Here is a 27,696-nt window from a genome sequence, read left to right on the forward strand (position 1 = left end):
AATGCAGGAGACCTGGGTTTGACCCCTGAGTCAGGAAGATCCCGTGGAGAAGGGAATGGCCACCCAGTTCAGTATTCTTGCCTGGAGAATTCCATGGATAGAGGAGCCTGGTGGGCTACAGTCCACAGGTCACAAAGAGTTGGATATGACTGAACGACTAACACACACACACACACACACACATTTTCCAATGAGGAGAGTAGCAAAAGTGAAAGTTTAGTCACTGAGTCGTGTCCGACTCTTTGTGACCCTACAGATTGTAGACTGACAGGCTCCTCCGCCCATGGGATTTTCCAGGCAAGAGTACTGGAGTGGGTTGCCAATGCCTTCTCCAGAGGATCTTCCCGACCCAGGGACTGAATCCGAGTCTCACACACTGTAGGCAGACACTTTACCGTCTGAGCCACCAGGGAAGTCCCTAAAATTGCAAATAGAGACGAAAAGATGCAAATGGGAAAGCAACAGTAATAGAAATTATTGAAACCCTCTCTATATGTATATATTTTATTATAAAATCGTTGAAAAATGAAAATTTTTATTTGTATTGGTTTGCATTAATTTTTATTGAAGAATAGTTGCTTTACAATGTTATATTTGTTTCTGCTATACAGCAAACTGAAACAGTTACATGTATACATATATCCCCTCTTTTTGGATTTCCATCTCATTTAGGTCTCCACAGAGCACTGAGCAGAGTTCCCTCTGCTATCTAGTAGGCTCTCATTAGTTACCTATTTTATACATAGCAGTGTATATATGGGGATGGGCTTTCCAGGTGGCTTAGTGGTAAAGAATCTGCCTGCCAGTGCAGGAGATGCAGGTTCAATCCCTGTGCTGGAAAGATTCCCCTGGAGTAGGAAATGGCACTTCACACCACTATTCTTGTCTAGATAATTCCATGGACAGAGGAGTCTGTCGGGCTGCAAAGAGTCAGACATGACTGAACAACTGAGCAAGCACACAGTGTATATATGAAAACATTATGAAGACTTCTAGGGTTCTAGAGGGAGAGGGTTACTTTATAATTATTCTTTAAGTTATACATACGTTGTATACTCTATGTTACCAAAAATGGAAGTGAAGAAAGAAAAACTTCAGTGACCTAATAAAACCTTTTGTGGAAACAACAAATTTGGGCTGAAAAGCAGCTCTTACAACGTTATCAGAAATGCGACCAGAGTTTGAAATATATAAACTATATGAAGAGAAATGGCCTATTTAACTCTGGTTTAAAAAAAGGCAAAAACAGGCCGGTAATGTTAATATAACAGAACATTACATAACTATAATCATGGAGTATAGGTCTTAATGAACACAAGAGGCTGATACACAAGTTTACAAAAAGTTAAAAAATAAAAAAGATCTGAGAATATAAAGGCATTTTAGAACTGTCTTTCAATCCCTAAATATAATTTTCTGTGAAATTTAGTTCTCAAAAAAGAAAACTAACCCAAAAATACAGTGAAAGAAATACTGGGTAGTTTAGCATAACCAAAAAACAAATAGTTTATAAACCCAAAGCAAATAAATAAAATAAGAAAGAAAAATAGAAGACATATCTATATCGTAGTTCCCTGTGAAGGACATTATAGGATCTCCAACTCTTCATGCAGATCTACCTTCCTAATGATGTTTGTTTAAGGGTAGTGTTAAGATCAGTTCCACAGCAAACATTAAGCAGAAGCTTGAGAAGTCAGGAAAAAATTCACCTGGGATTTAAAATCACATGCACATAATGTACTCATCAGAGAACTAAATGGTATTTACCCTCTAATACAAGCAATGCCTAGAATGCCACTTTAAGGAAAGAGCTTTTTTTTCTTTTTAAATATATAAGTGATCCTTGATAATTAAAATAGAGATGAGGAAAAAAGAGGAAAAAAATCCTTAAACTTGAAACATCATATAAACTAGTTGAACTATGATTGCTGTTTTTATTTCTGCAAGGATATTATAAACAGTCAAATATGTCAGCTGATTTGGGGACAAAACTATTCATTTCGCTGCAGAATATAAACATGCAGCTGTTTTTCAATTACAGTTTAACCTCCTTGTTACCACCACTTTGACACGATATCTCTAGGTGTTTTAAATGTTAATTTCAATGAACTCACACTCTCTCTGTGGAAGTCATTCAAATACAAGAATAAACAATCAGCACAGGAAATTGAAAATGATGCCAAACAGGCAATGGCGATAAATAACTGGAGCACAACTTGACATGTGCTTAACAAAGATCAGATAGATTGGAAGACCTGGCCACAGAATGAATTTCCCTTTTGTTCCATATATATCTCTAATTAGGGGCAAGGGGAATGCTAAGGAGAGAAATAAGCATTGAAATTAAGTATCTATAGGAGCTAGGTTAGTTTGCAAAGGCAAGGTCACAATGAAATAAATAAAATTCGCTGCCTTATACCACAGGCAGAAAAATACAGGTATAAAGTCACTAAGACTGAGAGAAAGTTAATAGTAATTAAGAACAACAGTGATAACAACATAAACAGAATGAAAGGAAAATATATGCATACAGTAAATTTCTGGGATAGTTTGATCATGCTTATAATTTGGTGAGAATCTTCCATAATTACTCTGAAGTACATAGGAAAATAATACAGACATGTAGCTTTTTTGGGCATCTTAAATATTCTGAAGTATTACAAGAGAGTTTCAGAATGAGCTATTTGTTTCTGCTTTGTGGATTTCACAAATCATTTCATGTGTACATTGAACCATTTAAAAAATCTGTTTTAAGCTACATTTTGTTTTTTCATCCCATACATACAAAGTATGATACATGCTCATTTGAAGAACAATGACATGGAATAAAAATGAATTGCTTTCTCATGTATTTTAGTGTGATGAGTATTTCTTTAAAGAGGACATATCATGTGTGTATATAACAGGATGGCAGCCAATGAAGTGAGATCAGACTAGACCTTATGAGGAAGAAGGAAATTAAAAATTATCATTATCACTATCACCTGCAGGGAGTAATTTATCATTTCTGTTCTTCATTGGTAACATGTTCCAGCAGCGTGTGGTTACAGCAGATACAATTAGGCAGCTGGCCACAGAAATAGGAGGATAATGTGCTTTTGATGGAGTTTATCCAAGCATGGAGATAGAGTGCTTGTAATCCATGCAGCAGAATCACTATAACAAAAATACAATTCATTTTTTGTTGGAGTATTTCTTTCAAAACCTTAACATGGAATTCAAAAGCTAACTGATGATGAGTCTGAAGCAAGTAAAGCAAGAGTAAGAAGATAATGCATAAAAAAGATTATACATTTTAACTTACATCATTGTCTATAAACCAATCAGATGAAAATACAAATACAGGCCATAAAAAGCTGCTGCATAGAGAGCATGAACTCTGCTGGTGATAACTGGTATTTAAGAAGACATAACCAAGAAAATGAACCAAGAAAATGAAAATTACATATTACATTATTCTCCCAGTATTAACTATAGCTTAAATTATAGACTCTTCCCTCTTCAATTAATTTTCTATTCTATCCCAGGAGGAAATTTGCATCTTTTCTTTCTTTCATGATTCCTCTAGGGAACAATACACATTAAGTGCCATATACTTCTCAAGGGTATCATCAAACTGAGTATCATTTAGAAATGGATCAAGCAATATGGAAAGCATCAAAACAGACAATAGGTCTAAGAATATTTTTAAAAGGTACTTTTACTAAAAGAAACTCAACATAAATCATTTTTGATCTACTAAAATATTCCCAAAGTACAACTGAAATTCCTTTAAAATTTACTAAGATTGCTCCCTTGTAGTTTACCTACAAAATTACCTAAAAAGGCAGTTTTAGAGAGCAGAAGGGATCACTGCTTCAGAGACTAAAACATAGGTACTTGAATTCTGACATTTCATAAATCAATAGCTTATATGGCCTTACTCAACACTTCTTCCTAGCTAGAAACACAAGATACTATTAATTTATACAGTCAATGATGTAACCAACCTAACAATATATAATGTAAGGTGTGCCATGTGTTGATTTGATACACTTGCATACCGCAAAACGACTACCACCAGAGCATTAACTAAATCTCCATCATGCCACGATTATCAATTTTTTTTTTGCAATGAGAGCATTTAAAATCTACTTTTAGTAATCAACTATATAATATAGCATCATTAACTACGGTATAATAACCTTGATGTACAATGGATCCCCAGAACTTCCTCAACTTCTAACTAGAAGTCTGTACTCTTAACCAACATTTCCCCCTTTTTCCCAGTTCCCAACCCACTGGTAACCACCATTCTGTTCTCTGTTTCTGAGTCTGGCCTTTTTATTTAGGTTCTATGTATAAGAGTTATTTGTTTCCTTCTGACTTCTTTCACTTAGCCTAATACCCTCAAGATCCATCCATGCTGTGGTAAATGGCAAGATTTCCTTCTTTTTACAGTGGAATAATACTCCACTGCATGTGTGTGTGTATATATAATCTCGTATCTTCTTTATCTAGTCCATTGTACACACTTTGGATGTTTCTGTATCTCGACTATTGTGAATAATCAAGACCCTGTTTTCACTTCCTCTGGATATACACCCAGAAGCAGGATTGCTGGGTCATATGGTGTTTCTATTTTTAATTTTCTGAGGAACCTCTGTACTGTTCCTATAGTGGTTGTACCAATTTACATTTCCACTAAAAGTGTACAGTTCCCTTTTCTCTACGTCCTTGCCAAGATTTCTCTCTCCAATTTCTAAGCCCAGATTCATTTTCCCTATTACATGCTTCACCAATATCATAGTCTTTTGTGCCTAGCTAATTTTATTATTGTTTTTGACATTCACTTATACGATTGCATATTACCTAAATAGTTATATGGCTCTAAGACATATGTGACTATACAATTTATTTATCCAGTCTACTGTTGCCAAGTACTAGGTGCCGTTTTTATGAACATTCTTTTATGAACGTACTTTGATGAACTTAAGCACTCAGTGCTGTTGGGTACATACCTAGGAGTGGAACTACTGCTATATGCACATACACCACTTTTGTTCACTTTCACTGCTTCCTGTATTTCTGGACTTCCATCTAGGATCACTTTTTGTTTGCTTTTATTCCCTTCATTAATCACTTTCCTGGGGCAAATTCTTTTTTGTTGTTGTTCACCTTAAGTATCTATTTCAGCTTCGTTCTTCATTTTTCAGGTTTGTTTTTGGCCGTGCTGGGTTTCAGTGCTGCATGCGAGCTTTCTCCAGCTGCAGTGAGTGGGGCTACTCTTTGTTGCAGTGCACAGGCTTCTCACTGAGGTGGCTTCCCTTGTTGTGAAGCACAGGCTCTAGGGGTGCAGGCTCAGTAGCTGTGGCACATGGGCTCAGCTGCTCCGTGGCATGTGGGATCTTCCCAGACCAGGGATAGAACCCATGTCTCCTGCACTGGCAGGTGGGTTCCAATCCACTGTTCCACCAGGGAAGCTCTCAGCTTCATTCTTAAATGTTACTTTCAGTTCAGTTCAGTTCACTCAGTCGTGTCTGACTCTTTGTGACCCCATGGACTGCAGCATGCCAGGCTTCCCTGACCATCACCAACTCCCAAAGCTTATTCAAACTCATGTCATCCAGTCAGTGATGCCATCCAACCATCTCATCCTCTGTCGTTCCCTTCTCCTCCTGCCGTCAATCTTTCCCAGCAGCAGGGTCTTTTCCAATGAGTCCGTTCTTTGCATCAGGTGGCCAAAGTATTGGAGCTTCAGCACCAGTCCTTCCAATGAATATTCAGGACTGATTTCCTTTAGGATTGATTGGTTGATCTTGCAGTCCAAGGGACTCAAGAGTCTTCTCCAACACCACAGTTCAAAAGTATCACTCTTGGCGTTCAGCTTTCTTTACAGTCCAACTCTCACATTCACACATGACTACTGGAAACATCACAGCTTTGACTAGACGGACCTTTGTTGGCAAAGTTATTTCAGTTGGGTAAAATTCAGGGTTGGCAGTTATTTTCTTTCAGCACAGTGAGGATGTGATCACTGAATTACCTTTTGTCTTTCCAATTCTATTGTTCCTGCGGAGAAATCATCTATTTATTGTTCTTTTGAAGATAATTTCAATGTTCTTCTTACAACCCCACTGAGGCTTCTAAGATGTTCTCTTTGGTTTTAGTAGAATGTATCTAGGGATATTCTAGGGAAAGTTTTCTCCCTTTTTAGATTAAAATACAATTCACATACCATAAAAATTTTCCCATTTAAGTAAACTGTATAATTCAGTTTTTAAAAAGTATATTCTGAATTGTACAACCATCACCACAATCTAATTTTAGATTTCTATCAAACCCAAAGAAACCTTGTGTCCATACTGCTCCTTTTCTCCTCAGTTCTCAGATTCGCCTACTATGAACATTTCAGATAAGTGGAATCATAGAACTGGAACATCATATAAATGGAATCCTCTCACAGCAGGCCTTTTTTACTTAGCATTTTCACTCATTATCTCAGGGTTCATACATTCTGCAGCATGTATCAGGATTTCACTGTTTTCTATACCCACATAATATTTTGAAGTTGGTCTCAGTAAAAGGGTTACTCCATTTTACACAGTCTGCTGTTATAGGAGGCAGATTCATCACTGGACTGTTTTAGGTTTTTTTCCTAAGGTCTGTCATCGTCTAAACTAGCTTCTTTTCACTTGTTATGTCTCAGTTTAAATGTTACTTTCCCTGAGCAGCCTTCCCTAATTCCGCAGAGATCATAACACACTCATTAAATGTTCCTGTGTGTCCTGTAACAATATTCATCATATTCATAATGCTTTCTGTTCGACTGAAAATCCCAATAGGCCCTTTAGGGCAATCTCTCTGTATCTGTGCTTACCTCCCTATATTCACTGCCTAGGCACAATGACCGGGTGTTCAATCTAAACATTTAGTGAAAACAGCCATGCAATTACAAGGGCATGAAATAGCCTGGGATGTTCAGGGACCACAGGAAATTAATAAAGATTTGTTAATTGAGAGAACAATTAAAGAATGAAATGATATAATATGCTCCACTCCTATCAACCTTCAGGAAAAGAAAACTACGATGCTTTACTTCTCTTATAATTTCTTACTTTTTATTCAAAACTGGAATTTGATGTCAACTGCTCTAGAGGAATATTTCTTGATGTCTATACTAACAATTAATCACTCTGCACTAATTTAGTGCAAACTGTATGATGAAGGCTTTTTGGAAGAAAGTTATGCCTAAGGTAAAACCTTAAATGTGAGTGAGAGTTTGTCAGGTCAAGGGTACCTTTTACATATGCCTGTATCATTAAAATTCTATTACAGAGCACATAGTACAATTATCTGTTTATATGCTGACCTCTCCTACTAAGTGAAGCTCTCTGGCATCAGAGACTATATTTTCTGTTGCCCTCACGATGCCTAATACAGCACTAGAATCCAATACATGTGTGAATAAAAAGTCATCGTGAAAAGGTGTGTGTGTGTGTGTGTGCTTGCTTGCTTGCCATTTAAGAACTCTTGCAGCAACTGCTTCTCGAGCTTTCTATCTCTTGGTTCCTCACGTCATCAGTTTCTCACAGCTCAATGTCAATGGTTACTGTTTCATTATATTCCATCTTTCATGCTGCTTTCCAATATTCCGTAAAAGCTGTAAGAACTACATGGCCCATTACTCATTCTTCAAATGCCAGAAAATACTATCAATGGTAAGAAAACATTAAATTTAAAAGTTTAAGAACAAAATAGTAGATAAACTGAATTTAAAAAATCAATGCAGAACAAAAAAAATTAGTTTTCTGACTGCTACAGAGGTTTAAAATTGAAAACTATTAAAACTCATTTTTGTGGCAGGGAGATCAAGCTCTACAAGATACTTCTTGTCTTTATAAACCTTCAGAAGTATAAACTAAGAGATGGAATACTGAAAGAAATCCTGACAGATAGGAAAGAAAAAGGAGGGGCAGGTAGAAGATGTGATATACTTTAATTTCCAGGAATGAATAGGGCTGTTTTTTCTCTCTTGAAATGTGAACTAAAAAGATAGCTATTACCGTTCCATTAGAGCCCTTCTAAGAAGCATCCAACATCTGAGGTGAGAACTAAAAATCTAGTTAGTAGACATTCAGATTTCTTTTTTTATTGTGATCTTTGAATACTAAGTGAGACTAGCCCATCCCATATTCATGGGGTTGGATGCTGAATAAAAGGATGAGAAGAAGAGAAAAAAGAAATCAGATTTAAGGCTATGGTACAGTCTTCAGGGACAGCCAGGACATATCACCTACTGTAATAGTTATGTCACTGTCTTAGTGACCTAGAGGGGAAAACTGTGACTCTGAAAAACCGTAGGCATTAAAGAGTGATTTTGCTTTGAGAAGCACCTGGCTTGCATAAATGTGGCATTTTGAAAGAATGTCTCATTTCTCGAATACATTAGGTATTCAGGGATATGAACAGCTTACAAAGTTTACTGCATATCTCTGGCTGTGAAGAAACTGGTACTGACAGACACATCAGGGCTTCCCAGGTGGCACTAGCGGTAAGGAACCCACCTGCAGTGCAGGAGACATAATGAGATGTGGATTCGATCCCTGGGTGGGGAAGATACCCTGGAGGAGGGCCTGGCAACCCATGCCAGTATTCTTGCCTGAAGAATTCCACAGAGGAGCCTGGTGGGCAACAGTCCAATGGGGTGCAAAGAGTCGGACATAACTGGAGCAACTTAGCACGCACGATAGACAAACCAGTGACACTTATTTAATCCTGATGGAGTAAATAAATTCAGCCTATGAAATCACACTCCCCATAAACAAATGAATAAGTTAAAAATAAATAAACAATCCCTTCTTTAAAAAGATAGGGAAGTGAATGGAAATATTAATCAGATCATTTTATAAGCATTTTCTATGTGTCAGACATAGTGGTAAATGCTTTTATGCACTGCCTCATTTCACCCTCAAAATAACACCCAGGAGGTAATTATTGGCGTTATAATCTCCACTTTTCACATGAGAAATTTCAAGGTCAGGTGAAGTTAAATGCCTTTTCTAAAGTCATTCCGGGAAAAAAAAATCATACTGGTAAACGTGGCCCACTGGGTTTAAAGCTTGAAGTTTTTAACTGCGGCACTATGTTACCATCGTCTAAACTTTCCTCTTTGATTTACATTATTCTTTAGAAAACTCTATTTTAAGACTGGTCCTTTTCTCATCTAGTCTTCTAGAAAAGAGAAAGACAGATTAAGGTAAATATTAAGTTCTGAGCCATCTGGTATATAGAACAAAAATTTATTTTTCCAATTCTTGACTCATCTTTCCACAAGGACTGATCGTTCCTATGAATACATACATACATACATACATATATATGTCTGGAAACATTGGATGTTCTAGGATTTTTTGAAGACCTGGATGCCAATATTAATGATGGTTTCTGCCAGAACATAAGTCAAAGGGAATTTGAACTGAGAAAATTACTTAGAGGTCATTACTCCAGGGATAACTGCCTGAATCAGAGAGGAAAATACCTGGTCAAACTCATTTACTATCACAACATAACAATGCTAATTGGCAGCCTCTGAGATAAGAGTGGGGAGAACTCCCCTGACATCTCTAATCAAGAGTTCACTAATACTGATTATTTCATTTTTATGCTTATTGCTGTGCTGAAGACAATATTTTAGTCCTGCTTCAGTGTGATTATTTCTCTCATAAATGTATTCTCTCCCTGGGCTAACTTCAAGCATGACCCTATACCTATTTAGAATTAAACTGTGATTGTAATGTAGCTTAAGATTTTAACATTGCACTCAAATTGTATTTCAGAACTGATGTTAGAATCCTTTACTCTTATTTCAGGGTTCCTCATTTTGTGGACTTCTGCACTCTGTCTGCGTTGGTTAAATAATGGTTTAATATTGCTGATTATCCCTTCCAATATTCTATTCAATGAACGTGAAAAGACTTTAATAGGATGCTTTGTCTCTTATTTGAAGGGATTCAAAGTTAATATGAAGTGTGAAAGATAACTTTTTAAAATTAAGTTTTTATTAATGATATGTTTCCAAGGACAGAGAATGGAAGTAGGTAAGAAGGCAACTAAACATAGAGAATGGGTTTAAGAAATCTAGATTTTAAAAGGTTAAAACCCTCAGGGGTCCAGTTTCCCTCTGTGGCTGGGAAGACTGAAAACTAAGAGAGGATTAAGTGGAAATGTCCAAAATTTTGTAGACAATGCGTAGGGTACACCTGGATTTTAATCAAATATAAAAAAATGAGAACTAACTAGAATCCCTTCAAATAAGAGACAAAGCATCCTATTACAGTATAGTCATATATTATATAATGGGTAAGTCACATAAGGAAAAATCTTAAGATAATCAAAATCACTCAGGAAAATCCCTTAAGGTTTTGCACTGGAGAGTGAAATATAAACCATTCTTCAGTATGTTCAAGACAACCAGTTCTCCTGGCAATGGCAAAAATCAACATTTCTATGGTTGGAATCCAGATGAAGTAGATGGCTTTCGGGGTGTCATGCTGTATTAAAAATACAGTACTCCCCACTTACCTGCAATTTTTCTTTCTTTGGTTATCTGCTACCCAGGAAAGTACTGAATGAAAATTTCCAGAAAGCAGCAGAAAGTTTTAAATTTCAAGACCTTCTGAGTAGTGCGACAAAACCTCATGCTTTCCTGCTCCATTTCGCTCAGGCTGACAATAATCCTTCTGTCCACAGTATCACTGCAGTTTACCCTACTTATTAATTAAAGTGTCATTAATCACTTTAATAAACAACTCAGTTATCAGATTGTTGAGTAAACCTTACAGTATTTAGTAATGGCCTCGAAGTGCAAGAGTATGATGCAGACAGTTTGAACATTCCCTTATTAGGTCTAGTTATAAATCAAAGTTTACCACAGGTATGTATATATAAGAAAAAACACAGTGTATATAAAAAGTATGGTACAATCCTTGATTTTAGGCATGTCTTAGAATGTGTCCTGAGCATGAAGGTGACTACTGCAAATACTTTGAGACAAGAATCACATGCAATCCAGCAAGATATTCATACTACTGATAAACTTGCAAACTGAACATAACTGAAGAAAGAACATATGTGTTTCCCACCTCAGGCTCATTCTAAGGCACATATTCATTAAGTAAAATGGAGGGTAGTATCATCTGCACTAATTAGACCATTATTTCTCTCATGGACTCTTTTTCTTCTACTTGAATAGTTAATTTGGATTAAGTTCTATTTGCACATGATGCTACTCCACTGGATTTGATTATTAAAAAGAAAAAAGAGGAAAAAAAACTTCTAGAGCCTATCAACCTTGAGAAGTACCACAGGTTAGAAAATGCATCCTAGGTCAAGAGCAATTTGTGTAATTTTATGATTGCTTTTGCTTCCACTATCATATATCATATCTGGATGGAATATGTCACAAGTCTGACTTGACAGAACCGACCATGGAAGAGTATCCTAATTTTCAACTGGAAATCACCACTTGGATATCTCAGAGGCATTTCAAATTCAACACACCAATAAATGAGCTCTTATCCTTAACTCTAAACCTGTTCTTCTTCCAGGTTTCTTTGTCTTACAAAATAGTATCATCATTCTCCAAACAGTAAAAGAGAGAAACCACAGAGTCACCATTGTGAATTCCTTCCTTCATCCCTCCCTATCTAATCCATCCTCAAGTCTGGACATTTTACCTTCTGCTGCTGCTGCTGCTAAGTCACTTCAGTCATGTCCGACTCTGTGTGACCCCATGGACTGCAGCCCACCAGGCTCCCCTGTCCCTGGGATTCTCCAGGCAAGAACACTGGAGTGGGCTGCCATTGCCTTCTCCAGTGCATGAAAGTGAAAAGTGAAAGTGAAGTCACTCAGTCATGTCCGACTCTTAGCGACCCCATGGACTGCAGCCCACCAGGCTCCTCTGTCCATGGGATTTTCCAGGCAAGAGTACTGGAGTGGGGTGCCATGGCCTTCTCCATTTTACCTTCTAGGTAGCTCTCAAACACATACACTTTTCTCCATCTCCACTAAAGCTATCTTTACGTAAGTCTATTTCTTGTCTGAGGTACTGTGACAGCTGACCCATCAGTTCAGTTCAGTCACTCAGTCATGTCCAACTCTTTGCGGCCCCAGGGACTGCAGCATGCCAGGTTTCCCTGTCCATCACCAACACCCAGAGCTTACTCAAACTCATGTCCATCGCGTCAGTGATGCCATCCAACCATCCCATCCCGTCATCCCCTTGTACTCCTGCCGTCAATCTTTCCCAGCAGCAGGGTCTTTTCCAATGAGTCCGTTCTTTGCATCAAGTGGCCAAAGTATTGGAGCTTCAGCTTCAGCATCAGTCCTTCCAATGAATATTCAGGACTAATTTCCTTTAGGATGGACTGGTTTCAACTCCTTGCAGCACAAGGAACTCTCAAGAGTCTTCTCCAACATGACAGTTCAAAAGCATCAACTCTTTGGTGCTCAGTTTTCTTTACAATCCAACTCTCACATCCATATATATACTCTAGTCTCCTAATTGTTCTTCATATTCCATCCATGATCTTTTCAATGTGCCCTTCAGGTCACATCATTCTCTTTAACAAAAACCTCCATTATTTCCCACTGATTTAAGGAAAAGTGTGAACAGCACAGGTGCTAAATGACCTGGACGCTTACCACTTTTCTTCAACAGCAGTCTACGTCTTCCAGCCACACTGGGCTTCTCTGAGCTCCTTTCACTCGCCAAGTTTCAGACCAAAGGGGGCCCTTTTGTGGTTTGTTCTTTATAAACTTTTTAACCGAAATATTATATACATGCACAACTAGAGATGTTTCTTTTAGCTCAATGTAAGAATCACTTATTTTAAAAAAATATTTTACTGAAGAATACAAGAATAAAATATACAACACACATCTAAGAGTAAGGAAATCATTGATAGAGCCCAGTGAACTTTACAGTGAGCCTTTACAAAGTAAAGACACTCAACTGTTACCCAGATCAAGATGCAGGGCCTCTATTATTCCCCTTCCAATGATTAAGCTATTTCAAATCCTAAAAGATGATGCTGTGAAAGTGCTATACTCAATATGCCAGTAAATTTGGGAAACTCAGCAGTGGCCACAGGACTGGTAAAGGTCAGTTTTCAGTCTAATCCCAAAGAAAGGCAATGCCAAAGAGTGTTCAAACTACCACACAATTGCACTCATTTCACATGCCAGCAGAGTAATGCTCAAAATCCTTCAAGCCAGGCTTCAACAGTACATGAACCAAAAACTTCCAGATGTTCAAGCCGGATTTAGAAAAGGCAGAGGAACTAAAGAACAAATTGCAAACATCTGGATCATAGAAAAAATAAGAGAATTCCAGAAAAGTATGTACTTCTGCTTTATTGACTATGCCAAAGACTTTGTGTGGATCATAACAAACTCTGGAAAATTCTGAAAGAGATGGGAATACCAGACCACCTGACCTGCCTTCTCAGAAATCTGTATGCAGGTCAAGAAGCAACAGTTAAAACTAGACATGGAACAACGGACTGGTTCCAAATTGGGAAAGAAGTATGTCAAGGCTGTTTACTGTAACCATGCTTATTTAACTTATATGCAGAGTATATCATGCGAAATGCCAGGCTGGATAAAGCACAAGCTGGAATCAAGACTGCCGGGGAAAACATCAATAAGCTCAAATATGCAGATGACAACACCCTTATGGCAGAAAGTGAAGAGGAACTAAAGAGCCTTTTGATGAAGGTGAAAGAAGAGAGTGAAAAAGATGGCTTAAAACTCAACATTCAAAAAACAAGTATCATGGCATCCAATCCCATCACTTCATGGCAAACAGATGGGGAAAGAATGGAAACAGTGACAGACTTTATTTTCTTGGACTCCAAAATCACTGCAGACAGTCACTGCAGCCATGAAATTAAAAGATACTCGTTCCTTGGAAGAAAAGCTATGACAACACAGAAAGCCTATTAAAAGCAGAGATATTACTTTGCCAACAAAGGTCCATCTAGTCAAAGCTATGGTTCGCTAGGGTTTTTCCAGTAGTCATGTACAGATGTGAGAATTGGACCATAAAGAAAGCTGAGCACTGAAGAATTGATGCTTTTGAATTGTGGCATTGAAGAAAACTCTTGGGAGTCCCTTGGACTGCAAGGAGATCAAACGAGTCAATTCTAAAGGAAATCAATCGTGAATATTCATTAGAATATGATGCTAAAGCTGAAGCTCCAACACTTTGGCCACCTGATGCAAAGAACAGACTCACTGGAAAAGACCCTGCTGCTGAGAAAGATTGATGGCAGGAGGAGAAGGGGACGACAGAGGATGAGATGGTTGGATGGCATCACCGACTCGACAGACATGAATCTGAGCAAGCTACAGGAGTTGGTGATGGACAGGGAAGCCTGGTGTGCTGCAGTCCATGGGGTCACAAAGAGTCGGACATGACTGAGCGATTGAACTGAACTGAATCATTAAGTCCTCCCACAAAATGTAACCATTATTCTGATGTTTATCACTATACTAATTTAGCTTTTTATGAAAATTTAAAGGCAAAAGCTTTTGTGTATTTGGCTTTCTCCCCTCCTTTTTCATGAATGTTCTATTCATGAAATTCATCCATGTCATAGTGTACAGCCAAGATCCCATTTTTCTCCCCACTGATGTATATTACTTCATAAATATACTGCACCATTTATCCATTCTACTACTGATGAATGTCTGGCTTACTCCTAGTCTAGGTTTCCAGAAACAATGCTGCAACAGAGTTCTTGTATAGGTCTTTTTGGTGAACATATGAACACATGTCTAAGTGTGAAAACGTGAAGCACAGTGCAAGCATGTGTTTAGCCTTGGTAGCTATAGCAGAAAGCTGAGTTTTGCAGAAACAATGTAGGCTAACACCTTTGCCTCATCACTCTTACGCATTTCTTAGAATACTGTTGTTAGTATGATTGTTTAAAAAGATCGGACTATGAAAAAACTTCAAACATATACACGATTATAGAACCTGAGCACCTATCACCTATATACAACAGTGACCAATATTTGGCACGTTTGCTCCATATACTCTCCCTCTGCTTCCCCCTTTGTTGCTCAACTATCTTGAAGCAAATGCCTGACACGTCATTTCTCCCTTACCTGTGTACATCTCTAAAAAATATGAACATTTCCTTATATAACTACAATACCTTTATCACATTTAACTAAATTTTCAATAATTCCTTGGTATTATCTAATATCCACAAAGTGAACTTTAACATCTATCTCCCCCATTAATGCCTCATGAAGAGAAGAGTTGCTTTTTCTGGCTTATTACTATATTCCCAATGCCGTGTAGCTCTTAACACATCCTACTACTCAAAAACCAGTTCATGGAAATAGATTTAAGTATTCTCAACATCATCTAAGCCTAACTCCAAAGGTTCACAGAGAGAACAGGAAGTTCAGGACCAGGCTCTAGACTGTATGGTCATTCATTAAAGTAGAAACCTAAAACTGACTGTAGAGGTGGCATCTCATTATAAATGCTCTCCCTCTAAGACATAAAACTTACTTAATGAAGCCTGTTAAAATATATAGCAGATGTCCCATTAAAATCTATGATGCAAGTTCAAGACAAATCTTACTATTTTGAAGCAGTGCAGATGTGTTTTAATAATTAGTTTCTTTAGCTGATTAGCTCTGCTGGGTCAAAATTAGGTCAATTTGCACCCAAAAGTACTAAGAACTGATTCAATACCAAGGAATGAGTTTAAAATTAGTAGGCTTCAAGTGTCAGGAATTTTTCAAAAGCTTTAAAAGAAGACTTAAAGAATACAATTGCAAATAAATGGGCTCATTTTCATGTTTCTTCTTAAACCATTAGAAAAATTTAAAGCTTAATTAAAACATAAAATGAAATCAAGGAGTACCATGAGTACTCCTTGAGAACCATGAAAGTTTGAATGGCAAACATTTTAAAGTTTCTTTTATAACATCTATATTATCCTTAAAAAACTGTAACTCAAGACCTGTTCTAAGTACCAGTGACTCTTAAATATGTTTCTACTGTTTATCAAGTATATCATACTTTTTTAAAATAGAAAAAAAAAAAGAACTGAGAGATAACACATAATTCAGTTTCAGTTAACTTTTATTTCATAAAATTCTACTTTTCCTAACTTAAAATCGTAAATACCGTAACTTTTAAAAAAATTTTTTATTTACTCTTCCTAACTTAAAAAAAAAAAAAGTTAAATAAGCAGACACAGATTTATCTTCCAGATTTTTAAAGATTTATCTTTAAAAACCCAAGGTTTTTAAAACAAAGCTTTCAGGGACTTCTCTTTCCAGTGTACAAAAGACCCTCTTCTCAATCTGATATAGCTACTACAACAAAACACTGAGTAAATGGAACAACTATATTTTTCAACCATCAAAGAGCTTTGGATACAAATAAGTAAAAGTAAGGGATTAGCACTTCCTAGTCGAGCAAACAGTTGCTTTCACCTGAGAGCATCTATCCAATGCAGGGGCAAAGAAGCAAAAATGTCACGGCATAGCAACCTTGCTGGTTCAAGGAAAAACCAACCAATTTTTAATGTCCAAGTCTGGGATAGTATGGTGCAGTGGCTTCTGGAAAATTCTCAAAGGCTTGGCTAGTCCTCTCTGCAAGCTAAGAAAGCTGATGAAGCTGGTGCTTATACTAGAAAGTAGGAAGAGAGAGGTTTTCTTGTGGTGTTTAGATCACAAAGCCAAAATCATCTGCAACCACACGGTTCACGGGCACCATTAGCATGGTCTTGCTATTCAGCTCTCTTGTTATTCCACAAACTCTTGTCCAGGAAGATGAGGCAGTTTGTTTCAGGTACCTCAAGAAAATCCATGTATATGAACAATAACCCTGTTTCCAACTAACCCTGACAGTAAAATACCCTCTTCTCAAACAGAAGGCTCAACTACACTGTTAACTCTTCAAAACTCAAGCTGAAACCCAACCATTACTATGTCTATGGTCAACCAAAAAAAAAGCACAATGTGAAAGTTGCTGCTGCTAAGTCACTTCAGTCGTGTCTGACTCTGTGCGACCCCACAGACAGCAGCCCACCAGGCTCCCCCGTCCCTGGGATTCTCCAGGCAAGAACACTGGAGTGGGTTGCCATTTCCTTCTCCAATGCATGAAAGTGAAAAGTGAAAGTGAAGTCGCTCAGTTGTGTCCGACTCTTAGCGACCCTATGGACTACAGCCTACCAGGCTCCTCCATCCATGGGATTTTCCAGACAAGAGTATCGGAGTGGGGTGCCACTGCCTTCTCCTGTGAGAGTTGTGAGTTATCTTATTTGGGGCAAAATGAGGACTAAAGCCCAGGAGACAGCATCTTAAGACAGCTCTGAGGAATTGCTTTGAAGAGATGGGGTGGGGAGGGTTAGTGCAACCTGTCATTTTGGTGAAGGGGGACATGTGCAGTCAAGGACACATTTGGGCAGAGGGTTGCTGCTAGTCACGAGAAAGCTGTTGCTAGCCATGAGGAACAGATGTCTCCTTCAATGATTTTAGTGCTTCTCTAGATAAGAGGGATGCAAGCAACTGGTCTCATAAAATCTTACCAAAATATCTATCTGCACACCCCTGTTTTTCCCAGAGCACGGAGGGCATCATTCCACTCTGAACTCTTTTTATAGAGTGTTAAAGGTCAGCGACTGCAGTAGCTAGTGACCTTGAGGAGGCAGAAGGCAATTGACAATTTTTGACTGGCATCATGAACCATGCCAAACCCAGAGCAGAACCTTTCCTCTCCCCTCTAATCCCTTGCTCTGAAATGAGAGATCCTTCAAAAATCAGATCTCCTAAACCTTACAAATATCCTGATTTTGTTCTCCTCCCTGAAGTCAGTTTCATTTTGATGGTCTTTCTATGAAGTTGGAAAAAGGCAGAAGTCTAATTTTATGCTCAAGACCAAGTAAATTAACTGCAGTGGAATCTAGACCCAATCAAGCTCAACTTCAGATAAGATAAAAGGGATCAGGTCCTCAGAGTAGCTACCAGACAGAGGTAAGTAAAGGTCCTTCTAGGTGAAAATATTAGATAAGTCTGTACTATCTTTTAACTTGTGTTGGTCAAAAAGTTGGTTCAGATTTTTCTATGTGATCTTATGAAAAAAACTAGAGCAAAGTTTTTGGCCAACCGAACACAATGACTAGCATAAAATACAAAGGTATGAAAAATGAGAAGAAACAGGAAAATCTGACCCACAGTCAAAAGAAAAAGCAATAGAAGTACAATCACAGGCAGCTCATAGAATCAGTAAACAGGTCTTAAAAGAATTATTATATATATGTTAAGCAATTAAGATAAAAAGATTAACCAAAGTGGTTAGAAAGACAAAATATAACTCAAAAAAATCAAAATAAGAATGCTAGAACTAAAAAACATGATATTTAAAATGAAAATATTTATTGGTGACCTTAGCAATAGAAAGAATACAGATAAAGAAAAGACTAGCGAATTAAAAATTAGGTGAACAAAAATTATCCCAAAGTCAAGTTATTACATGGCTACCGTACCTCAGCTTTCTATCAGTCTTTTCATCCTTGGAAACAGAATAGACTTTCTTATTTAAAATACAAATCTTTTTTTTTTTTTGAGGGGGCAATGATCTTTATCTTTCTTTGTCATGAAATCTTGGCTATAAAATCTGATCACCAACTGTAACTTTTCCATCAGAAAAATACCTCACTTCTGAGCCCCCAAACTCAGACCACCCTATTCATCCCTCTATATTACTATCTTCACTTTTCATACTAAAATCTAGTCAGTCAGTACCTGCCTCCTCTCCCTTAAGTGTCTTTTCAGGATACAGGAGAGATTTTTTGGTTGTTGTTATCTGTGACCAAACATTTCAAACAAGTATCTGGCACATGGTCAGCATTTCATATTTGTTTAACAAACTGAAATATCTGTTGATACAAAATTTTACATTGTTATAAAGATTTTAAAAAGTTACATTAAAAACCAAATAGCTCTCAAATGCCACTGAACTCTTGCACTTTGATAAAATTCAAAATAAAGACTTTATTGTAAGAGATCATTAAATCCAAAATAAAGGTTACTAAATCCAAATATTTAAAAAGTCTGATTTTTTAAATTTAATCCACTGTTTTATGTTTAACAAGTGCAGTAAAAAAATGGCTGGAAAAATATTCTTCTTTAAATGAGGTTTAAAATCATATTAAGGAAAGTTTATACAAACTGAACATTATTCTAGTCCATGCCAATATAGAGGTAGAATAAAAGAAAGCATAATGCTAAAATTAAGATGTAAAAATGATCGCTTTAAGAGATGATGCATTAAATAAAAAATCTTTACATGTCAAAGACATTATGTATGTGAGCATGTATAACTAGCTTAAGTATTTTCATTTTTAAGGTATAAACAACTCATTTTTATATGAAAGGAACTATGAGAAGTCATTTAATGTATACCCAGGATTAGGAAAAAGGATGCTTTTCTGTATCTTTATGGAGCTTATTCAAACCGATATCAATATAAATGCTGCTAGAATACAGAGTAAGAGAACATCACACAATTATATAAATGGCATTAAAAAATAAACCTTAACTCACAAGATAAAACACACTGGTTCTAAATTATATAGCCTTAAATCATTTGCTTCTGAACACCTATGAAATTTCCATGAAAATAATGGACTTTATTGTTCATTTACTGCAAGGTTAGACAAGCTGATATGATAGGAAGTCAGTTGCTAACTAAAGCTGCATTCAGTTCAGTTCAGTCTCTCAGTCGTGTCCAACTCTTTGCGACCCTATGAATCACAGCACACCAGGCCTCCCTGTCCATCGAGTCAGTGATGCCATCCAGCCATCTCATCCTCTGTCATCCCCTTCTCCTCCTTGCCCCCAATCCCTCCCAGCATCAAAGTCTTTTCCAATGAGTCAACTCTTCGCATGAGGTGGCCAAAGTACTGGAGTTTCAGCTTTAGCTGAAACTTTGGATTTCCTTCCAAAGAAATCCCAGGGCTGATCTCCTTCAGAATGGACTGGTTGGATCTCCTTGCAGTCCAAGGGACTCTCAAGAGCCTTCTCCAACACCACAGTTCAAAAGCATCAATTCTTTGGCACTCAGCTTTCTTCACAGTCCAACTCTCACAGCCACATGACCACTGGAAAAACCATAGCCTTGACTAGACAGACCTTTGTTGGCAAAGTAATGTCTCTGCTTTTGAATATGCTATCTAGGTTGGTCATAACTTTTCTTCCAAGGAGTAAGCGTCTGTTAATTTCATGGCTGCAGTCACCATCTGCAGTGATTTTGGAGCCCCCCAAAATAAACTCTGACACTGTTTTCCCATCTATTTCCCATGAAGTGATGGGGCCAGATGCCATGATCTTCGTTTTCTGAATGTTTAGCTTTATGGGCTTAACTACTCAGAGAAATTCTCTATCTTATTTTTTAGCTACGCATTCAGGTTTCAAGCACAGGAAAGAAAGCGTTTAATGTATTTAAAGGTTTGTACTTAGCAATACAAAACTCGGTACCTTTCTCTTAACTCTAAGAAAAGCACACCTTTTCCTCCCAGAGCAACTTTCTCCACAAAATCGGGTACCTTTTTCTTCACTAAGAAAGCCATACCTCTTCCTCCCCAGAGTAACTTTTTCCATCTCTTTACCAGACATTGCTTTTTATTTCCCATATTTTTAATTAATTCTTCTGATTATGTAACAGAATAACTAAATTCCAATTAGGCACTCATCCTCTCTTAATACCTTTATTAATGGATTATTACCAAGTAACCAGGCAAATAATCTAAAAAGTAGCCTTGAAGACTAGGCTTGCAGAGTAGCTCCAGACAGTTGTTAAGTGAAGAGGTTAAGGAGTTGGCACTCTGTCAAAGAGCAAATGCTAAATGCCAGGCTGGATGAAGCATAAGCTGGAATCAAGATTGCCAGAGAAATACCAATAACCTCAGATATGCAGATGATACCACCCTTATGGCAGAAAGCAAAGAGGAACAAAGGAGCCTCTTAATGAAGGTGAAAAGGAGAATGAAATAGCTGGCTTAAAACAACATTCAAAAAACTAAGATTATGGCATCTCGTCCCATCTCATAGCAAGTAGATGGGGAAACAATGGAAACAGTGACAGACTTTATTTTCTTGGGCTCTAAAATTACTGTAGACTGTAACTGCAGCCATGACATTTAAAGACTCTTACTCCCTGGAAGAAGAGCTATGACAAACCTAGACAGCGTATTAAGACAGCATATTAAAAAGCAGAGATATCACTTTAATGACAAGGGTCCATATAGTCAAAGTTAAGGTTTATGCACTAGTCTCATATGGATATGAGACTTGGACCATAAAGAAGGATAAGCACCAAAGAAGTGATGCTTTCAAATTGTGCTGTTGGAGAAGGCTTTTGAGAGTCCCTTGGATTGCAAGGAGATCCAAGCAGTCCATCCTAAAAGAAATCAGTCCTGAATATTCATTGGAAGGACTGATGCTGAAGCTGAAGCCCCGATACTTTGGCCACCCGATGTGAAGAGCCGACTCATTGGAAAAGACCCTGATGCTGGGAAAGATTGAAGGCAGGAGGGGAAGGGGATGCAAGAGGACGAGAAGGCTGGATGGCATCACTGATGCAATGGACATGAGTTTGAACAAGCTCTGGGAGATGGTGAAGGACAGGGAAGCCTGGTGTGCTGCAGTCCATGGGGTGGCAAAAGTCGGATACGACTGAGTGACTAAACAACGACAACAGCAAAAGAGCCAAAGATACCTGGAGTAGATACGGGTGGATGGTTGAGATTCACAAACAATAAAAATGCAATACAAGCATTAGGCCATAAAATCTCACTCAAGTCAGGTTCATGTTAGAGTAACATACTTGGAAGCAAAGGCGGGTTTTACGAAATGTACGTGATTAATCAAACAACTATAAGCTTACTCTGACAGCGTAAAGAAAAGATTTTTCTAAGATATACTTTTTCTTTGCTGCAAAGAGGATGGACTATGGGGCTTATTGTAGCCTATGAGTCTGTCAGTCCTACCCCGGATAAAGAGCACACTGTGATCATACACATTCTCTTCCCTCTCCCTCTCAACAACTGCTAGACTACTAGCTGGGAATAAGATTTTTCAAACCTGTTTCAAATAGAGAACATGCAACCTCCTGTCTTTCACACCTGGAAGAACTCATAACGTTTCTCAATGTTCCTTTAATAGTTTGTATGATCCCACTATGAAAGTTTCTTTGGGTTAGGAAAGAGTAAGTGTATTGCTCAAAATATTACAGTGATTTATCTTTTTCTTCACCCATAAAATGGGAATATTAGTATCCATGTAAACTAGTCATTATGCAAACTAAATGAAATAATGCTTTTAAAGTGATTAGCACATTGCCTGACATACAAATGTTCAATGCCTGCTGGATATTATCACCATCAAAGATAATTTATATTGACTATTTGACCACATAGTATCAGAGGAGTTAGCATAAACGCTGAGTACTAAACTTTTTTTCTTCAAAATTTGGCACGCAACCAATAAATATGATTTAAGACTATACATTCCTCTCAAGGTGAGTTACAGAACTATGTTATTTAGCAGTGTGATCACACACATACGGGTCCCTTCCAATCTCCTGCCACCTTTCTCTCAAACTCTGGGCCAGTCTCAATCCAGACTTTTACATTACAATCATTCAGGCAAGTTGGGAATAAAAATGTAATTCTAAATGGTTCTTCACAGATATGGAACTCCAAATGTACAAGGACAAATGCAGTAACACCTATTTGACACATTATTTTTCAACATAAACATTTTGATTACAATCTTTGGATTAAACAGACTACCAGTTTTTTCCCTTTTTTCATTCTATTTTACTCTTTTAAATATACAAAATAAAACTAAGATCATCAAAGGATAAATACAATTTCTTTTAACATAAAGCTTCTTTCTTGTGCTCTATCCCAAATAACAATAGAAATAATTCTATATAGGTATCTCCTGCTTTTCAAAAGTTCACTTTACACCATCTCCCTTTTAAAAAAGACCTACGTTACTATGTTTTCCCTAACAGAAATAAATTTGAAGAGGATTTTTGCTTTTACAAAAAACGGTGAAAAGCAAAAGTAGCATTCAGTGTTTGTTCTGGAGAGAGTGCCACACTTCTTTCCCAGGATTTACACTAGGCATCTCAGCATCAAGCCACCAGAGCTATGAATTGCATCTACACTTTATACCAATTTAGCTTATGCATCTTTAGCAAGATGTGGTTCTAAGGTAGCTTTCTTTGCTTTACACCACTTCAGTTTACAAAAAGTTTCACAGAACACTCTACTTTCAGATAGCAAGGGAACCCAGCTTATGTGTTATGATACTTTCTCCAGCCTAACACTTCTGTGGCTAAAAGTATTTTCCAAGACTTTCTGTAACTAGGGTACAACATAATCTGCATTCAGCTATGTAGAGGTGTTGAATAAAGATTTGTAAGGAGGAACTGGACAGCATGAGTTGGGTGGTGGGTAGAGGACAGGAACAGAATGGTAGTGAAGTGGTTATGCATCTGGGGCTGTCAGTGGTGGTACCTCAGTGGGCCAGGGGTACTGGGGCTTATTGGGCCTGCAGTGGGGAAGACAGCTTTTGTAGCAGGCCAGTTCTAAGGTGGTGTGGTTCTATAAGTTGTTTCTGGAAGTTCAAAATGTAGCCTATCCTTTAGCTCTGCCACTGTGTCTGGAAATCCTTTTATTTTCTTTAGCAAATTCTTTCTGCTTGAACAAGCTTATCTGGATTCCGTTGTCTGAAACTAAGAACCTCAACCCATACCCAGAAAATAAAAAACATTTCAATAAACTCATATAAATAAAGTTCAAAAATATGCACAACTAAAAACAAACACAGTCTTGAGGTCTTCACCAGTTTCATATTTGCTCTACTTTGATTTGTGTGGAGATCACTGCAAGTAGATTTGAAATAATATTATTTAATAGTAGTGGTAATACAACAAGTAACTTCTAAGAGTTACTTTATAGATCAATGGCCATTAATCAAGGTCTCTTTTAGACAGTCTCTCTTCAGCAAGCAGTGTAGGCAAAGTTGGACAGTCAAATGTAAATCAATGAAATTAGAACATATCCTCACACCATACTCAAAAATAAACTGAAAACGGCTTAAAGATTTAAACATAAGACATGACCCCATAAAACCAGAAGGGAATATAGGCAAGATATTCTCTCACATAAATTGTACCACTGTTTTCTTAGGGCAGTCTCCCAAGGCAATAGAAGTAAAAGGAAAAATAAACAAATGGGACCTAATCAAACATAAGCTTTTGCACAGCAAAGGAAACCATAAGCAAAAGAAAACACAACCTACAGACTGGGAGGAAAGATGACCACCACCACCACCACCACCACCACCACCAAGGGACTAATATCCAAACTATACAACAGCTCATGCAACTCAGGAACAAAAAACAACTCAACCAAAAAAGGGGCAGAAGACCTAAATAAACGACCTAAATAAGGACCTAAATTTCTCCAAAGAACAAATACAGATGGCCGACAGGCACATGAAAAGATGCTCAATATCACTAATTACTAAAGGAATGTAAATCAAATCTCAGTCGGTGAAGAGTCTACCTGCAATGCAGGTGCCCTGGGTTTGATCCCTGCGTTGGGAAGATCCCCTGGAGAAGGGAACGAGTACACACTCCAGAATTCTCGCCTGGAGAATTCCATGGACAGAGGAGGCTGGTGGGCTCAGTCCATGGGGTCACAAAGAGTCGGACATGACTGAATGACTAACTTTCACTTTTCAAATCAAAACTACAACAAGGTACCACCTCACACCAGTCAGAATGGTCACCATTAAAAATCAACAAATAACAAATGCTGGAGAGGGTGTGGAGAAAAGGGAATCCTCCTACATTGTTGGTGGGAATGTACATTGGTATAGCTACTATGGAAAGCCATATGGAGGTTGCTAAAAAAACTAAAAATAGAGCTACCATGTGATTCAGCAATCCCACTCCTAGGCACATATCTAGAAAAAACTATAACTCAAAAAGATACACGTACCCCTATGTTCATAATAGCACTATTCATAATAACCGAAACATGAAAGCAACCTAAATGTTAACAGATGAATGGATAAAAAAGATGAGGTACAGATATACACAACGGAATACTCCTTAGCCATAGAAAAAGAATGAGATAATGCCATTTGCAGCAACAAGGATGGACCCAGAGATGATCGTACTAACTGAAGTAAGTCAGAGGACAAACATAATATGACAGCAATTGTATGTGGAATCTAAAATATGACACAAATGAAATTACCTACAAAACAGAAACAGACCCATGGATACAGAGAACAGACTGTGGTTTGGTGTAGTGGGGAGGGATGGAGTGGGTGGTTGGGATTAGCAGATGCAAAGTATTATATACAGAAGGGATAAACAAGGTCCTACTGTATACCACAGGGAACTATATTCAATATTGTATAATAAACCATAATGAAAAAGAGTATGAAAAAGAATGTATATATATGTATAACTGAATCACTCTGCTGTACAGCAGAAATTAACACATTTGTAAATCAACCACACTTTAATATTTTTTTTAAAACCGAGATCATTTTTAACACTCAAGGATTATGAATATCAAAACACAGAGTAAGTCTAGGAGTTAAAGGCTGTAGTCTGTAATTTCAACTGACCAAATAACTTCAGTTTCTATTAATAAAAAGCAGAATTAGAAAGTCTGGGATAAACAAATGGGAAAAATGAAATTTTGCTTTTCACCAATTAAATACATTAATATAATGGGTGCTTAACAATCATAAGTCTGGGATTTAGATATTTTTTTAAACTATAAAACCAACTTTGATGAAAAAAAGACTTTCTCATAACATCAAAGAATAGCTAAAACATTTTTGGATATAAAATAATTATTGGCTCAAAATGAACTGAAAAAACTCTTAAAGAAATCATATAATCTTTGTACGTTGATCTGAGCAAAGTATTTAAAAGAATCAGGTTGAAGAGTCAAAGTTTACATGACCATAATCTGTTTCACAGTTTCTGACGATACGGTTTTCAATAAAATTTTTCATTTTGAAGATATAGTTAGTATTTTTTAAACCATGTAATTAAATTTTAAGATGATAAAAATATACCTATAATACCTATGTAAATTTATACGTTGGTAAGGAAAGGTCCACATTTTGTTAACATTCTAAGTCTCCTGGTAAAGGTATATACTGTAAACTTAGTGTTAATACACATTTAGAAATTATTTAAGAAAAATTAATGTATTTTAGTAATAACATTTCTGGATACATTGTAGGTGTTTTCACATGTTGTATCTCACTAATCTATATAATTAGTCTTCAACACAGAAAGAATAACCATTTTTCTTAAAGTAGTTAATTAGTCTGCAGTACTTATTACCTAGGTAAGCTGAACAAAGTAACAAACTATGGAGTGGCAGAACCAAATGTGAATCTAGATTTGTCTAACTTTTCTAAAACATCTACTTATTTCTATTAGAGCAGGCTGAATCTTTCAAGACAGGTACACCATCAGTTTCTTCATTATTTTTCTCACAGGAATATAAAATATTATACCAAATGATCATCTTATTTCCATCTAAATTGAGTGTTAAGAGTCAGTGAGAGGAGCAGGGCATTTCACTTTTATCTATGAAGATAAAGTTGAGTGTTCTCCATTAATTATATAAGTAACAGTGAAGAGTTTATAAAGAAATATCACTATGTAAACATGGTTTCCTAATACTCTCTCTTCTCAACTTTCTGAAGTCTACTGACTTATTAAAACAGATCTATTCAACAGACAGATTCGATAGACTGTCAAAGGCAATAGTCTTTTTCATTTATCACAAGTCTGGTAATTAATTCATTAGCCTGCCAATCAACCACACTACTAGAGAGATTTGTGAAAGTAGAATGAAACAGCTTACCGTGCACAATGATGTCTCTGTGATTTTTAGGGTAAAATCTGAAGAAAATTCCAAATCTGAGACAGATGTCGTATGACAATCTATATGCTACCCATGAAAAAAAAAGAGTAGAGGGAAGGATTTAGTAAAAATAGTAAAAACAAAATCAGAAACACATAAATATTTCTTTTTATGCAAAAAAATTACTGTAAACCAATGCTTTGCAAACTTTAATCACCCACACTCCACTTTGGGGATTATTTCTAAACTTAAGGGCTACTAGCACTAATATATAATTATATCTTCTTTTAATCAAATTAGTATTTTTTACTTAGACTTGTTATATGAATAATATGTATCAAATCATGGCTCTGTTGTGCTAAAGTTTTTTCTAAGATAGATTAAGATATTCTCAAATAAAAAGTGTTTTCCTTGTTCCAACCAAAATCATTTTGTAAACCACCAGTAGTACACATTCACAATAAATTATGTGGTAAGTCAATCTTTTTTGTAGGAAATGCCAACTTGAAAACATATGCTATTTAGAAGAACAAGATGTTTTAGAATTCATTTTTGTAAGTGCATTTGAAGTTTGTTAGACATTAAGAACAACCATAACAATTCCAAACAATGAACAAAATCAACTATGAAGATTCACTTCAGGGAAAAAAATGGCCAAATATCCTTATTTTCCTGTTCTGTCCTAGTTCAAAGCTTTCTCCAT

General features: G+C 36.9%; 1 protein-coding gene across 1 annotated transcript in view; it reads right to left on the reverse strand.

Moving 5' to 3' along the window:
* The window catches only part of PRMT3 (protein arginine methyltransferase 3), a 122,806-nt gene that overhangs the window by 20,066 nt on the left and 75,044 nt on the right, over nucleotides 1-27,696 (reverse strand). The window contains exon 13 of the mRNA XM_005891851.2: nucleotides 26,994-27,080. Within this exon, the coding sequence (XP_005891913.2) occupies nucleotides 26,994-27,080 (87 nt within the window). The remainder of the gene's footprint in view (nucleotides 1-26,993; nucleotides 27,081-27,696) is intronic.

The sequence above is a fragment of the Bos mutus genome, chromosome 29 (assembly GCF_027580195.1).
Source record: "Bos mutus isolate GX-2022 chromosome 29, NWIPB_WYAK_1.1, whole genome shotgun sequence".
NCBI classification, from domain to species: Eukaryota; Metazoa; Chordata; class Mammalia; order Artiodactyla; family Bovidae; genus Bos; species Bos mutus.